The sequence below is a fragment of the Elephas maximus genome, chromosome 6 (genome assembly GCF_024166365.1).
Source record: "Elephas maximus indicus isolate mEleMax1 chromosome 6, mEleMax1 primary haplotype, whole genome shotgun sequence".
NCBI lineage: Eukaryota > Metazoa > Chordata > Mammalia > Proboscidea > Elephantidae > Elephas > Elephas maximus.
Genome location: NC_064824.1, coordinates 140876478 through 140893685, shown reverse-complemented (window position 1 = coordinate 140893685; position 17208 = coordinate 140876478). Strand labels below are relative to the sequence as shown.

The following is a 17208-nucleotide window of genomic DNA, read 5'->3' as shown; positions in this document are numbered from 1 at the left end:
GCCTATGAAAGAGGCAGCCCGAAGGCACATTAGGTGAGATAGCTAGGATCTGCAAGGAAAAGACAGACTCCCTGGCCATGAGTCAGACGAGGCTGCACACGTCCGGAGGCCCACGTTCTCCTTTCACCAGGACATTCCTTGTGCTGTGCCTGCCCTGCGGAAAGAGAATCCTCTGGGATCACTAATGCTTTTGAACTTGAACTTGGACGTTCATCACAGAATGTTGGAGCTGGGGAGATGAGAGTGTCACCTCGATTCCCAGGGAACAGGAATGCAGTGCGGCTGGAATTTAAGGATCGGAGTGGGTATGGCAGACCACTTCTCAGCTTGGGTTAGGGAACTATTTACCGATTTCATTGTGTTTTCTCCACTTGTTCCCACAAATCTGAGTGGTGGATGATTAAGAACAGACAGCCACAAACACACAGAGAGGATTAAAAGCAAAGACAAACGAGGCTGCTGAAGCCGAGCAGAGGTGGTGATGCCTGCACTGAGGGGAACAACAGAACAAAACACCGTTGCCGTCGAGTCGACGTCAACTCGTGGTAACCCCACGTGTTTCAGAGTAGAGCTGCGTTCCACAGGGCTGTCAGTGGCTGAGTTTTTGGACTTAGATTGTCAGGCCTTTCTTCCTAGTCTGTTTTAGTCCAGAAGCTGTACTGAAACCTATTCGCCATCATAGCAACACACCAGCCTCCACGGACAGTCGGGTGGTAGCCGTGTATGAGGAGCACTGGCCGGGAATCGAACCCGGGTCTCCTGCGTGGAAGGCGGGAATTCCACCAGTGAGCCGCCACTCTCCCAGGCCACTTCGTAGACGGCTTCACTAGAAGCCCAGGTAATGCTGAGTGAGGGCTTTGCTCCAGGCGGTTAAATGCCATCTCGCAAGGGCACTGTTTTACAGCGGTGGGACTGGGGGCTGGATTAACAGGAGAGGGTGCCGAGGAAGGGGGCTGGTCTGTGCCCTCAACTTCAGCTTTATCAAGCACTGGACATCTCTGTGTTTAACTTGAAAAGCACTACACAGCACTTTTTTTAATTTTCCAAAATAGAAAATTTGGAAAATAAAGAAAAACAATAAGAAGAGAAAGATTTCCCATCACATTTTGACATAGAGATATTCATCTTTGCCTCTCTCTAGGCAAGCTTATGTACTTTGATCTCCCAGCCTGGGATCATATGATCTGTTCCACACTATAACCGTTTCCCCCTATGTTACTAAATACCCATTTTTGACACAAAATCTGCTGACTACAGTGTATCCAACATGGGGATGAATTCATTCAACCAGCTTCCCTGGATATTTAGGTCTCTTTAAGCCATCGTGCTTGGTAGAGTAGAGGGTCAGTGAAAAAGAGGAAGACCCTCAACGAGATGGATTGACACAGTGGCTGCAACAATGCGCTCAAGCATAACAAGGACTGTGAGGACGGCGCAGGACCAGGCAGGGCTTCGTTCTGTTGTGCGTGGGGTCGCTGTGAGTCAGAACCAACTTGACGGCACTTAACAACAACAAACTTCACAAAACTTTTCACTAGTATTAACGAAGTTTATATGGACATTTCTGCTACTAGGCCGATCTGTGATCATTCACGTAATTCCTACAAGTGGACTTGCTCGCTCCAAGAGTATTTCCAATTTCTTAACCCTTTTCTTACCTATCGTCAAACTCTCTCCAGAAAGACTGTGTGATTTATCTTTGCCCTGTGGGGGCTGCCTGGTGCCTCATGCCTTCCTCAGTACTGGAGACTGGAATTTGTGTTTCCAGTTTAATAAAGAACTAGTTTTTTTTTTATATATATATATTTCTGGGTGACTTTGAATTTCTCGGATTGTTGTTGAAGTTCAAGGCTTTTCATATGTAACCAAAAGTTCGGCAGTTCAAATTCACCAGCCGTTCCTTGGAAACCCTATGGGGCAGTGATACTCTGTCCCACAGGGTCGCTATGAGTTGGAATTGATTCGATGGCAATCGATTTGGGTTTGGTTTTGGGTGATGCAAACAGTTAACACACTTGGCTGCTAACGGAAGGGTTGGAGGTTCGAGTTCATCCAGAGGCACCTGGAAGAAAGGCCTGGCAATCTACTTCTGAAAAGCCAGCCAGTGAAGACCTTATGGAGCACAGCTCTAGTCTGACACCCATGGGGTCACCGTGAGTTGGAATCAACTCAACAGCAACTGGCTTGGTTTGGCCAAGTGAATGGTTTCTGTGAATTCTTGTTTTGGCTTATTTTGTCTCTTGGGTATTTGCCCTTTTCCTTTTTGATTTTTAAGGGCTCTTTGTCTAGCAAGACTACTGACCTATTCTCCAGGCCTTGTAAACAGTGTTTGGGGAGGACACTGCTCGCTGCAGCTCTCCGAAGGAAGGTTTCTGCAGGAAAGCCCCCAGTGTCCACTGCTCCCAGGTTATCCCAGGCCTGGGATCCCTAAAAGTAGGGCTGGTTCCCCAGCAGGGGCTGGTCCTCTACCCTGAGAACCTGGCTATGAGGGACCCACAACAGTGACTGTCGCTGGGCTCACAGAAGGTTCGCGGTTCGGCTCTGTGGACAATACGCTGGCAGGTCACTGCATTCTATCCACACCTTGGCTATGGGTTACAATCCCTGCAGGACTGGGCCGTGGTCCCGACGGAGCAAAATCCATGAGTGCTGCAGGATTCACCAGGAAGCCTGACTTTTCTATTAGCTTCAGGGGGCAGGTGTGGCCATGAGACGCTGAGTGTGCTGTGTGCCCAGTGTGCAGCCTCCATTTATGCCCTTGGTGGTATTTCTGGAAACCAGGTTAGACAGTGAAAGGATGGAGATCCTCTGTTGACCTTGCCTTGGTGGGGTACCGGTTCCAGGGTCCCACAGCAAGCAGAGCACAGGGTGGACATGGTCGCAGAGAGGAGCAGCGTGGCCCCAGGAGATGAATGTGGACGCAGCTAATGAATCAAAGCCTGTCGGCTCTGCAGCTGGGCTCTGCACACCGGCAGCTGGAAGAACCCACGCGGTGGTGATGGATGAGGGCTGGGAGACCGAGATGTGTCCGCTTGTGGGGGTGACCCAGGTTCTTGTCAAGCCTACTGCACAACTTAACTAGGGAACTGGCCCGGGGACCAGAGCCAGCCCCCTGTCTCTTCTGGAATTTCTCGGACATCTGCTCCTGTCCACTCTGTCAGAAGCTGCTCAACACCTCCCTGCCTCCTCCCTCCCTTCCTTCTGGCCTTCTCTCTGGTGGGCAGAGGACCAGAACGGGGGACAGCAGTACGGAGCTGAGCAGCTTTCCCGCTGCTTTCAGCTACCTGCCCTTCTTGGTAAGATTCTTTGGGATCTGGTGGAGTTCTCCTAAGAACCCTGGGTGGTGCAAGTAGTTTGCATGGAAGAAAGGCCTGGCGAGCTGCTTCTGTAAAGATTACAGCCAAGAAAACCCTATGGAGCAGTTTTACTCTGTCACACAGGGTCACCAGGAGTCACAGTCAACTTGATGGCAATGGGCTTGGTTTTTGGTTTTATAGTTCTCCTGGTCCTTTCTGTCCGAATTCTCAAAACATGAAGAGCCTGTGACCCAACACTGTCTTTGGGGTTTCTGCAAGCATCTCCAATGCAGAGCGCACAATAGCCTGGAGATGATGGTGTAAAGAAAGAACCAGGACTGAGTCAGGGCTGGAGGAAACGCCAAGACCAAAACCCCTGCTCAGCCCTCTAGATGGGTGGTTTCTGCATTGTCCTGGGGGCACGAGGGTTCAGGAAGCATGCAAAAGGTTAACAGATCAGGGGAAGAAGGGACAGAGCCACCCGGCCGCTCCTGAGTGACCCAGAGCCACCCTCCGCTCTTGGGGGCAGCGCCCACGATGACTCTGCCGCAGGTGAATGAGGCCTCACCTACCTGTAACTAAAGCTGTCACAGACTTGTCACAGACGGGCAAGCTAAGCCTGAGCTGCTGGGAGTTACGGGCAACCAGGAAGGTATAACAATTAAGCACATCTTAACAGCATTCCCACTGACCATTCCTGCCATTGTTTTATCTCCCTTTCTAAAAAAAAAAAAAAGTGGCCATCAAGTCAACCCTGACTCATGGTGGCCCCACGGTGTGTCAGAGCAGGACTGCGCTCCATAGTGTATTCAATGGCTAATTTTTGGGAAGTAGATTGCCAGACTTTTCTTCCAAGGCACTTCTGGGTAGATTTGAACCTCCAACCTTTCAGTTAACAGTCGAGCATGTTAACTGTTTGTACCACCCAGGGACTCCTTGTTCAATTTAGAGCCCTAGAAAAGATGTGCTAGGGTTTGGGGTGAAGCTCGGAGGTATCTGCTTCATAGGCTGCAGAGAAGCCCAGGGCCAGACCCCATCATTCAGGAATCAGTGTGTCCGCGTATCTGTGGAAGGAGCCTTACATCACAGTGGTTAAAGCGCTCGGCTGCTAACCAACAGTCAGCAGCTTGGACCTACCAGCTGCTCTGCAGGAGAAAGGTGTGGCAGTCTGCTTCCATAAGGATTTACAGCTTGGAAACCCTATGGGGCAGGTCTACTCTATCCAGTAGGGCCACTATGAGTCAGAATGGACTCTACGGCAAAGGATTTTGTGTGTGTGTGTGTGTGTGTGTGTGTGTGTGTACCCGTGGTGGCAGCACCAGCTCAGCGGAGGGTCTCTGAGCCCATGAACCAGCCTGAGTGGTCTGATTAGCAGACGGACCCTGGGCTATGGGAGTCTGTTGCTGGATGTGCTGGGTTAAAATGCTCACGAGCTATCCCACCTGGCCCCCATCACTGAGGTGGGCAGGGGAGGCACTAACCAGCCTTCTGCAGACGTGGACACGGCTCCTGGGGCTCCTCTGGTGGGTCCATCCAAGCAGCCCAGAACCTCAGGGCCCCACTCCCCAAAGTGCGAGAACTCAGAGCTGTCTCCAAAGGCATCCCCTACCTACCGCTGAGATCAGGGGACAGCCAGAAAGAGCAGTGTGATGCCAGAGGCCTGAGGTGCTTTTTTTTTTTTTTAATAAACACTTTAGGAAATGGATTTTGAAAGCAAAGTGGTTTAAGGCGGGCACAACTTGAATGATCGGTAGTCACCTGGCAAGTGCCAAGTCCTGCACATTGACGGGATAATGTCTCTGAAAGGGTGCGGGAAAACTGGAGGCTTAGCATAGCTGTACCCCAAGTGATGGTTCACAGGATTTGTGTGTGTGGTAAAATACGCATAACATTAAAGGTACCCCTTTAACCATTTTAAAATGTACAATTCAGTGGCCAATGCCATTCAACCATCACCACTATCTAGTTCTAGAACTTTCTCGTCACCCCAGACAAAACCCCATACCCATTAAGCAGTCGCTCCTCATTTCCCTTCTCCCCCTGCCCCCAGCCCCTCCAAAAACCAAGAAAACCCCTTGCCGTCGGGTCGATTCTGACGCATAGCAACCCTACAGGACACAGTAGAGCTGCCCCATAGGGTTTACAAGGAGCTCCCAGTGGATTCACACTGCCAGCCTCTTACTTAGCAGCTGAGCTCTTAACCGCTGTGCCACTAGGGCTCTACTCCCAGACACTAATCTGCTTTCTCTCTCTATGGGTTTGTCTTTCTGGATATTTCATGTAAATGGACTCATGCAACATGTGGTCTTACTGTGTCTGACTTGTTTCACATAACATAATGTTGAGGGAAGACCCTCCACAAGATGGATCGACACAGTGGCTGCAACAATGGGCCCAAGCAGAACAACGATTGTGAGGATGGCGCCGGACCAGGCGGTGTTTTGTTCTGTTGTGTGTGGAGTAGCCGTGAGTCGGAACCAACTTGACGGCACCTGACAACAACGACAACGTTTTCAAGGTTCATCCACACTGTGGCATGCATGTTATATGGCTGCATAATATTCCAGGGTATGCATAGACCACGTTTTGTTCATCCGTCATCTGTTGATGGGCACTTGGGTTGTTTCCACATTTCCGCTGTTATGAATAGCGCTGCTGTGGACATTGGTGGACAAGTCTTTTTTGAACACCTGTTTCAGTTCTTTTGGGTATATACCTAGGAGTGGAATTGCTGGGTCATACGTGCTCATAGGATTTTGATAGCTGGAGGGCTATCAGCAACTCGCTCCATCATTTTACAGATGGGGAAATTGAGGCCCAAAGAGGCTGCGATATGCCTCAGGCCACACAGAGAATTGCAGGGCTGGGAGTGGAAATAGGTTCTCCACTCCTTGTTAGCTTCAGTAAGCCTTATTGGCACTGCAGATTCCCGAGAACCCACATAATGGGTTCTGTCCAATGGGTTAACTGGGGAACCCAGCCGCCTCCTGCAAAGGAAACAGCCTTTGCTTTCTAATTAAAATTTCCCAAATTAGAAAATGCCATGTGGGAGATGCTGACTATGGAAAAGAATCACATATGATTTATTCTGGAAACAATGACTTCAATTAACTGGAAAACCCGCAGTGGAGGTCACACTGATTGTACATTGTCACATACATTCAAAGTTCTCTGAATTAATTAATTCCTCTTCCAAGTTGTGAAGAGTCAAAAAGAAGAAGGCTCAGTGGGGAAACCCCACCCCCAGCCCAGGAGCCACAGATGATCCCAGCATCCTCTTTCTCTCCAGAAAAAGTGAAATTATGTAATTAACTTTAAGTGACACTTTGTAACTTTCAAAAAATGTACCTTAAACGCCGGTCCAGGAGGCTGATCAGACCCTGATGCACTCGAGAGAAGCGAGCCGAGTCTGACCACGCTGTTTGCTGTCCCTGCAGACTTCAGCTTGGCTTGACGAGACCGACCCTGTGGGCGCTGGGCCTCTCAGTGAGGACAGGCTGGCCCTGCTGCCTGAGCAGACCTGGGAGGCAGCGAGCGGCAGCCTGAGCTTCTCCTGGAAACTGGCTTCAGAGAAGCCAAGGCTTTGAAAGTGGCATTTGACCATAGGGGGATATCATGCTATTAAATCCAGGAGAAGGAGGAAATCGGCACTGAGTTACCACTTCCCTCCATTAACCTTGGCGGATGCAGCGCTGTGCTGGGCTCACGTGAGGGGTGGCTGTGATGGGCAGTGAGTGCTCCAGGCCCCATCCAGCTTCACCACCCAGGCTCTGCAAATGGTCAGCAGGTCCTTCCTCTGCTGTACTGGGGGCGGGGAGGGGGGGGCCCTGGAAGTCACATAGCCTGGGCTGGCCCCAGCACCCTCTGCTGAAGGTCCCCACCCTGTGCACAGCAGGCGGCCACCCTGAGCCCCATCTCGGTGACCTCTGCTCTCTGGAATCTGAAGCCCCCAATGATTGGGGCCAGCCCCCTGCAGGCAGGGCCACCTCTGGGACTTCCTTGGTGTCCCTCAGAGGTAAGGCGGGTGGCACTGAGCACACTGAAGGCAAGGCACAGCATCCTTGTCAGCTGCCTGGCCCGGAGGGCTCCTGCTTGCAGCATCACTGTGGCAGTGTCCAGGTGGCTCTGCTGGATTTTTAAAAAGTGTCTTTTTCCTGGGAGGCAGATGGGTATTTGTTCTGATAAAGCCCTGTCTTGGAGGTTTTGGAGGAAGGCTGGGGGGAAGGAAATCTGTGTGCCACGGCAGATGGGGCTCGCAGCCCACACAAAATCCCTGGTTCTTCTCTGTTCTTATGAAGGTGTCCAGGTTCCCATGACGGCCCCAATTCCTTGTGAGATTCTTCGTCGTCATGTTGCTGGTCCTCACTTTAATTTTCTGTTTTACTTTGTCATGCCTAGAAGGGTTAAATTTTTCACATTCAAAAGGATAAATGAGAGATTAATGTACACAGACCTGCTCAGGACACACGAGCGACTTTGACCTGATGTGAAAGTTCGTTTTGAAACGTAAGGAACGGTAATGGATACAATGTAACAGCAATATTTGAAATGAGCAGATAAGCAGATAACCGCACTCGTCATTTGCTTTTCGTTAATTTAAAGGAAAATCTCGATACTCCAAAAACTGTGTAGAAATGAATTTCGGGCTGTAAGTTAACAGCCAGCAAAATATCCATGTTAGTTCTGCCCTTTAACGACTTCACTATGTGGACTGCTTCATGTGACACAGGGATCAGGAGACGGCCCACGCGTGTGGTCAGTCGCTCTCCGCCCTGCCTGCCCAGGCGCCCTCTCTGTCTGAGCCACACACATGCCCAGGCAGGTCTGGGTCGCTGTGGCGGGTCATTCTGCACGAGAGGAATGAGCAAAGGCACGGCACATCAGGATTCCTGGGTGCAGAGCTGTGCCTTGGGTGCTCCTGTTTTAGTAACGATAGCTGACGGAAGGAGAGGGCGCGACGGGCACAGGTGGCAAGGGGTCTGGTGCATGGAACTTCGGAATGCTCAGAGGCACCCACCACAGAGCACCCTTCCAGATGAGGGGTTTACTCTCTGGGTGTGACAGTGCTGTTTTAGCCTTCCTCTAAAAAACCAAAATCAAACCCATGGCCGTGGAGTCAATTTGAGATCTTCCTCTACAACTTATTATTACTTAGTATCATAAGAAACCTTACATGGGCTTCAGTTAATAAAAACGAAGCAAACAGAAGAGAGTAACTCAGCTAAGGAACACCTACAAGCGTGTGGAGGGCTGGGAGAATCAGCTGGGGGGTCAGGGGCTAGAGGAGAAATGCATGCACGCTGCAGATTTTGAGTACTTAGGAGCCAATATCTATGCAATAGGCAATTTGGAATTATTTAAATTCAGGAAAATTAATTCTCCACGACCATGGTGGCCATCCATCAAAGCCAACTATGTGAGTGGGGACATCTTCATGCCCAATTTCCTCCATCCTTCCCTTCCCAGTTCTCAGTAATTTCGGCATTTCCCAAAGAAATGAGAAGTGCCTTACTGTGTATTTATCAAGACGAAACAATCTTGTTAGGAATGAGATTTACAACTCACACCAGCTTTCCGGAAGTGGCCGATAGAAATTCTGCTGCGCCAGCAGGCAGGCTGGCCCGTCTGCATCTCCGTGAGCTGCAGGTCTGAGTTATGGGAGCAGGCGGCGAGGTAACAGGCACTTCATCAGCCCCAGGTCGAGCAAGGCTTCTGGCTTCTGGTCCCCTCACACGCCCTTCAAACCAAACCCACTGAAAGAACTGAGATTAATGAAAGGAAAAGGCAGCTCAATATTTATTACCAGCCCTCCTGATTGAAAAAACCAAAATGCTGCCGGCTTGCACTGTGGCTTCCAGGACTTTAAATCAAAGTAGAACGCACAAGGAAACCCACCATGGAAGGAGAAGGCAAGGCTGTGAAAGGCTGGCCTGTGTTTTCTTTCAGGGAGTTTGTTTATTTTACAAGCTGTCCCTCACATAGCCCCACCTGCCTCGGAAGCAGGCAAAAGTCTCTTGAACCTCAAGGAGAGGGTCATACTCATACAGAATTGAACGGAAAAGCTAAGGTGACATGTTATTTGTACAACAATAGAAAAACAGCATTAACAACAGAAGTTGTGGTTTTTTTTTTTTTTTTTTTTCCCACCATGTGGAAGACAGAAAAGAGGTCCCTACCTCTTCCTTCTCTCAGGAGAAGACTAAAGACCTGCCCCCAGGTTTGGAGTTCTGTGGTGCTCTGCCTGGCGCTCTGGACAGACGCTGGCTGTGACCAGAGGACAAACGTCAGCCATGGGAATGGGGTCTGACGCTTGGCCACAGACAAGGGGTTAATAAAAATAAAGATTTTTGCCCAAACCTTTCTTGTCACTCCCACCAGACCGGCAGGTCTAGAAAAACAAATGTGAATGGTCTGTCAAATTCAACAGTGAGAAGCTGGAACCCAACGCCACAAAGCATAACTAAATTCACTATTATCCCCGAAAGATGTCGATGGCCATCTTAAAAGGCAGAATGTGAGCTAAAGAGACAGGAGAATTTCCCAGAATAACTGAAGCTGATAACTGAAAGTTCTTTTCGATGATGTCCATCCTTCATTTAAGTGACGGAAAATTCTGCACTGCGGAAAGGAGGGATTTGCCCAATTTTAAAGGCATTGCTCTGAGGATGTAAGAAGTAAAATTACAACTCCAGGTGACGATTCAAGAGAATTGGATCATCTAAATCTTTACCAGGGGAAAACAACATTACGATGTGAACTGGGTGATGGTTACAGCCTCCCAGGCGTCCTCCATGCAGCCCTCATGACCATATGCCTTCTTATGCAGAATGGCGGGGTCAGTAATGTTATTCTGAACAGTGGAGTTGCGGATAAAATAACACAGCCAAAAAAAAAAAAACTGCTAAAAAATCCCCCTCAGGTCAGAGCAAAGTCGGCTTTTCCAGTTTCTGATACAACCCTCGTTCTAATGTGAGAGCAATTAGTAATCGCTGAAGAAAACCCCACCATGCCTCAGTTTACATCAGCACGAAAATCTCATCTTTAATGCCACTGTAATTCATTCCAAAACAAACATTCATTTCGGCACAGCTTCATGTAACTAAAACACATTCAGAGGGTTTCCACTGAACCCAAACAGAAAATATGTTCCAAAGGCAGGTATCAATTTAAACTAACCATGACAGGGTTTAGGAGTCAATACGTACCTATCCATCCCTGTCTGTCTCTCTCCCCCTCCTTCCTTCCCTTCTTCTGTCTCTTTCTTTCTCTCACTGTGTGTGGCTCCAATGCTAAAACTTCAATCTTGGCATTTCTTGGTGAATAATTTTTATGTTATGATGAAAATTGGGTGATAAGTAACAGCTTCAAAGACACTCGCCACTCAGCCCTCTCAATCATAAATATATAAATCACTGGCTTTAGAATTTTAAGTGTGTGTGTGAGTGTGCGTGTGTGCATGGTGAGAGTCAATATAGACTCAGTATCTGAAAAGAAAATTAGTATTAGTTTCAGGTGAATATGTCCTCAATTTTCCCTGGAAAATATTTTCTTTATTACTATAGGGATAAATGTATCAATCTGATTTCTGAGATGCCACTCTCTGTTTAAGAATTACAGGGAACCATTTCTAATTAATTGCATGTTGGAAATATGTTGAGAACTACTCATAAATTCTGAAGAGAAACGCCACATGCAAATAGCATCGGGGAAAAAAAGCGTGGATTCTCGTTCAAGGCACATTTTTTAGATTATCATGCTGAAATAAGGCATAACTCCTCATATAATTGGCTCATTTGAATACAGAGATTTTAAAAATATTCTTGTGGGATATCTTTTATAAAAGACTTGTTAAAAATTTTTGAGGTAATTACAGCTTCCCATGCAGCTCAAGAAGAAATAATAATAATACACAGAAGGCCTGTGTAATCTTCACTCATCCCCCCCTCCCCACCATCCCACAACAATAAATCTTGCACAGCCATAGTCCAATATCACAACCGGGAAACAGGGATTGATACAACCCACAGGCCTGAGCAGATTCCACCAGTTCTACATGTATTATGTGTGGTGTGTCTGTGTCTGTGTGTGTGTTTAGCACTATGCAGTCTTGTCTCACGTGTGCATGCTGGGGACACGTGGAGTATCTTTTTAAGTAGTTTCTATTCTGTTTCGTCTTGGCTCCATTTCTGAGTGCATTCATGCTGGTCCTTATCTCTTACATTCTGTTTCTTCTTTACAGTTTCCCATTTCTTGGCTAATTCATCTCTTATTTGAATTGTATTGCCTCCTTCGAGAACTTTTTGCTAGTGGAGAGCGTGGTATTCCATTGGCTTTCTGCAGCACATTTATCCTTTCCCAGGAAAAGACACAAACATAAACAGACATTCCAGCGTGTATTCTCAGGCTTTGTAAAGACACCAGCGAGAGCAGATTAATATAAATATGGAGCTTAAAAACTGTCATAAAAGTTCAGCCTTTAAAATTGGCTTATTAAAAAAAAATTTTCTTTTTTTAAAGCCCAGATTTAAACTGAAGTTATGAGTTATCGTGCCCTGCTCACAGAGAGTTTACTTTGTGATCTTCTTCCAGGCAAGAGGAATCTGGCAACAGCGTCATCTGCTAGAATACAGCAAAGCGGGGACAATGAAAACTTAATGTTTTCAGGCTCCAGACCTGCCTGAAAATAGCACAATTTTCAGAAAAACTCAGTAACGTACTATATTTCAAATGGCCTCAAACAGCCACTCTGGTGGTCTCCCAGCCCTTGGCCAGAGGAGTACAAAGCCTTGCTTTATACAAGGTGAAAAGAAGAACCACTGATATTTAAGAGAACAATAACCACCTGAGGCTAGGCAGCTTCAGACATCAGAATTTACAGAGGAGCATTTTAGGACAAAACACTTCACATAACTCAGCTCTCCTTCCACTTCTTCCCAAGCAAAAACTCAACCGGGATTCTGCGTTTCCGTTCTTCTCCAGAGGGTATCAATTTTCTTTTAAGACCACCTAGCCTTCAGAAGACAGCAGTTAACAGATACCTCCAAGAAGCAAATTTTCAGGAGGGAAGAAAAGGTTTACATGTATTGGATGGTGAGAGGATTACACACTGTTCTTCAAAACAACTAAAAGTTCTCCAAAAAAAGGTCTTTTTCTCTTGATGTAGTAACCGGCTAAAAATTTGTGTGTATGTTGCAGAAATTGGAAAAGCTGTTTTCTTTAACCACAAAGCAGAGAACAGGGAAAACACCTCACTGGGAAGTGTCACCTTCCACCACCTTCCAGCCAGGTGACTCTGACCCTGCCCAAGGCTTGCACATTTAATGAGAATATTTAGAAGAGTAAAAATTCTATTCCAATTTTTCAGTGTGGGATAAATTCAGCAGACTGTCCAGCGCCATGTGATTTATTGCCTAGTTGTGTTTTTAAGTATCAAGCAAATAAGAAAGTCAGGATAAATACTCGGCCGTTTCCAGTTCTGTTGTTTCTGCTGAGTCCAGACACAGCTTTCCCCATATGTGAAAGCTTCTCAAATTAGACATTAAGATCACAAGCAATTTACTGGAACGGCTGAAAATTCTTTCCTGATACATATAACAAATGCTTCCTAGAAATGTTACAAATAAATAACAAATGCCATTTTGCAACATTTTCAGATCAGACCAAATATAATTGTATTTATGCTCACAGAGAATAATGAAGTAGTCCTGCAATTTTTAGGTACTTTGAGTTCAAAGCAAAAGGGATACAAAAGTGTTTGTCTAACATTCTGATAAAAATCAGCAATGTTCAGAGTCATCAGTATATTAAAAATGAAACACCCCTTCCTTTCTTACAGAGTGCGTGTATCTATCAGTTTAAAGAAACTGGCGTAACTGAAATAGCCGGTTGTATCCAAGTTTATGAGTCAGGGCCCCACATAGATCATCTGCTCTCCATCTGAATGTGTGATCTATTATATTTTTCAAGGATATTCTCCAAACAATTTCATAACACTGCTTTTCATTTATCACAAGTACTGCCTTTAAAAAATATGTATTGTATATAAATTATATGTATATACTTTATATATATATATACCTTATATATATATTGTTAAGATATATATATCTATCTCGGGGGACATCTAGGTCAATTGTCATAAAGACAACATTCTGCATCCTACTTCGGTGAGTTGCGTCTGGGGTCTTAAAAGCTTGCAAGTAGCCACCTAAGATACATCTATTGGCCTCTTTCTAGCCGAGCAAAGGAGAGTGAAGAAAACCAAAGGCTCGAGGTAACGATTAGTCCAAAAGACTAATGGGCCACAGGAACAACGGCCTCCACTAGCCTGAGACCAGAGGAGCTAGATGGTGCCCGGCTACCACTACTGACCACTCTGACCAGGATCACAATAGAAGGTCCCGGTTAGAGTGGGGATAAAAATGTAGAACAAAATTCAAATTAAAACAAAAAAAAAAAAAAGATTTACTGGTCCGAGAGAGACTAGAGAAACCCCTGAGACTATGGCCCTTAGACGCCCTTCTCACTTGGAACCAAAGCCATTCCCAGAGATCGCCTTTCAGCCAGATTATAAACAGGCCTATAAAACAGCCAGTGACACCGGTGAGGAAAGTGCTCCTTAGAACAATCATCTATATGAGACCAAAAGGGCAACATCTGCCCAAAAGCAAAGATGAAGAGGCCGGAAGGGGCAGGAAAACCTGAGGGATGGAAACGGGGAACTCAGAGTGGGAATGAATGGGGAGAGTGCTGACACATTCGGGGGATTGCAACCAATGTCACGGAACAATTCGTGTATAAATTATTGAATGGGAAACTAATTTGCTCTGTAAACCTTCACCACACACACACACAAATATATATATGTATATATATACACACACACACACACATGCATTCTTTCATTGTGATTTATGCTGGATTCTTTAAGTTTTAGAATGCGATTGCTTTTAAATGAATTTTAAATATTCCTACTAAATTCTTGCATTGAGGTAATATCTCCTGGTGCTTCCCCCCGCCAAAAAAAAATTTTCTGGGGGGCAATCTTAATAATAATTCTGTTGACATTTTCCTTAAACAAGACCGTGTGTGTGTTTAAAAAAGATGGCATTCCTCATCTGTTTATCCTTATTTCTGATCTGCTGTAAACCACGGCTGGTGTAAAGGGAAAAGGGAATTAGCTAATGGACGCTCATCATTTAAGTGGCAGAAAGCAGAATTAATGTATTATCCCCCTGCCGCGTTCTAGTCCTCAGCCAACGCGGTTTGTTTCCAGAAGAAACATGTGATGGAGACACTTTCCATCTGTTTTCCACAAAGTCAGAAGAAGTTTCCCACAAGTTATTCTGTTAAAAATTCTTTAAAAAAAAAAAAAAACCTACTAAACTATCATTATCTTAGGTGGCTATTTCATCCCAAGGATTTTCAGCAGCACAGAAATGAAAGCTGCAAAATGAAATCTCAAACCCACCTGTGCTAGATCGCTAACCTTTCCGGCCACAGCGACAACATTTGCAGGTATTCCAGAGCCAAAGAAGAAAGAACCAGATGCGATTGGGAGAAGGGGCGGCTGCACGACAAACACTTGAATAATTTAAATTCCTTCTGTGTGAAGTAGAGGGTTTTACAAAAATATTGTAGGATGAGCGAGAAACGAAAACACACCAAGCAGGACAAAAAACGCAAACTCGACCCCCCGAAACCTTCTTACACCCTTCCACAGCCCGGATGCCCCTTCAAAGCAGACGCCGGCTTGCCTCACAAAGCCCTCGTGGAAACCACGGCGCCTCCGCAGTCAGGGCCGTTCTAGACGAACTCGGACCTTGTCTGGTCAGAAGGAGCGGGTGCAGGGCCCTCCGCGCTCTCCCAGGGGAACCCCGACCTTCCAGTGCGCCAAGGGCACTTTCCCTTTTTCCTTCTCCGCCACCTTCTCCCGGCACCGGCCCGGCCCGCACCCCATCCCGCCCCTGGAAGCCTGTTTCCCAGCCTGGAGCCCTGGCGCTCCTCTACGCGGGGCCTCCCGGGATCTTCAAGTTCAAGGGAAGCACAAGAGACCCGCAGCTCTGAGGCCGGCCTCCACCTGCCAGCGGGCAGTCTGCGGCCGCGCGGCTGTGCCTGCCCGGCCTGCCGCCGGCACTCCCACGCGGGGCCGACCCCAGCTCTCCGGCTGCTCTGACCCGGGCCGAGAAGAAGCTGGAGCGCAGAGCCGGCTGCAGTGGGCCCGGCGCCGCCCGCGAAGGACGGTGTCCGGCCCTCCAGGGCCAAGCCCGGGGCGGCCGGGCGCACATCTACTTCACCAAACACGAAGTTCCCCACCGCGCAGGTCGGGCGGCGGCAGGGGGGCGCCAAGGCGCGGGCCTGGAAGCTGGGGCGCCGCCGTGCTCGCGGGCAAACGTGGACCTCCCGACACAAACGGCCTGGGAAAGCGGCCTGGCCGCCAGGTGACCTCGCTCCGCTGCTCCTGCTCGCGGGAAGAGGGGAAGCCACAGCCCCGGGCGGCCTAGGTTTCGAGGACCCGAAGGGCTGGCCCCCGTCGCACTACCCCTGGCTGGCCCAGGTGTGTCTCTGATGCCCACTCCTCAGAGGCCCACACACGACCCAGATTGAAAACGCCACTGTATCCAAAAAGTGCCTTCGCACCCTGCTGGAAGGGTCACCACCCCCAGTTTCCAACTGACACCCATGCGCAGAAGCCTATAGGGGCCGCAGGGGCGCCCCTCAGACATGAGCGCTTCCCAGCTCCCCCCATGTGTTGCTAGGTGGAAAAGCGCGCCCCATCCACCAAGCCAGTGTACCCCATCCACGGCGCCGCGGGTCCCCCGTGGGGAGGCAGGCCCTAGGCCGCCCCCCGCAGGCACGGCGCCCGCGCAGACCTACCCTGGCGCCGGTCCGGGCGGTGGCAGGCGCTAGTGGGAAGCGGACATGGACCAGGCGCCCTCCATGCGCCACACGGAGAAGGCGTAGCTGAGGCGCTCGTGGGCCACGTAGCTGCAGCTGGTCATCTTATTGTCCATCTCGTCGCTCTGCAGGACCTGGTAGAGGAAGTCTATGTACCTGGCGGCTAGCTTGAGCGTCTGGATCTTGCTCAGCTTGTCCGAGGGCAGCGTGGGGATGATCTTGCGCAGCGCCGCGAAGGCCTCGTTGAGCGACTGCGTGCGCTGGCGCTCGCGCACGTTGGCCAAGATGCGCTGGCTCTGCAGCTCCTCGAAGGACTGAGCGCTCGGGCTGCCCTTCTTGCCGCGCTTGCCAGGCGTCGGGCTGCCATCTTCGCTGGACTTCTTGCTGTAGCGCCGCTTCCGGCCGAAGCGCTTGGGCTGCCGCTCGAGCTCCTCCTCGCTGGTGCCCAGGCTGTCCCCGGGGGACACGGGCGAGCTGGAGCCCTCCTCCATGGCGCCGGCGTGGCTGGCCCCGGGCCGGCCCGCTCGCCGCGCCGCTCGCCGGCTCCGGTTGCAGGGCCGGCGTGTGAGCGCGAGGGCTCCGCGGGAGGAAGTTATTCTGACTTTTGTGGAAACTCTAGCCGGGCCGCTTGCTAAATAGTTGTCGGGAGCGAGGGCGGCGCGCTGATTGGCCATCGCGCCGGGGGCCGGCCGATCCGGGCTCTGCGCCCCCGCCCCCCGCGCCGCCTGCAGCCGGGCCTCCCTCCGGCCGCCGCACCTCGGGGCGCGTTCCACCGCCCGCGCCCCGGGCCCCCGGCGGCTTTGTCTGCGCCTCGGCCTGGAGAGCCGGCCGCGGGATGCAGGGTCTGACCGGACGCGAGGCGGCGGGAAGCGGGCCCTGCCCAGTGCGCTCCCGGAGATGAGGGCGCCGCAGGAACGGCGGTAGTCCCGGGCGACCGGCCCGTCTGCGCCTTGGCAGCCCTGGGGGCGCAGCGAGTCAGCCCGGGGCCCCGACGCCCGGTCCCGGGTGGGGAACT

At 49.5% G+C, this 17208-nt stretch overlaps 1 protein-coding gene across 1 annotated transcript in view; it reads right to left on the bottom strand.

The window, feature by feature from the left end:
• Nucleotides 1-16784, bottom strand: part of TWIST2 (twist family bHLH transcription factor 2) — a 56799-nt gene extending 40015 nt beyond the window's left edge. Inside the window, exon 1 of the mRNA XM_049888602.1 lies at nt 16173-16784. Coding sequence (XP_049744559.1) covers nt 16202-16684 — 483 coding nt within the window. The 5' untranslated portion in view covers nt 16685-16784 and the 3' untranslated portion in view covers nt 16173-16201. The remainder of the gene's footprint in view (nt 1-16172) is intronic.
• Nucleotides 16785-17208: the final 424 nt, after the last annotated feature.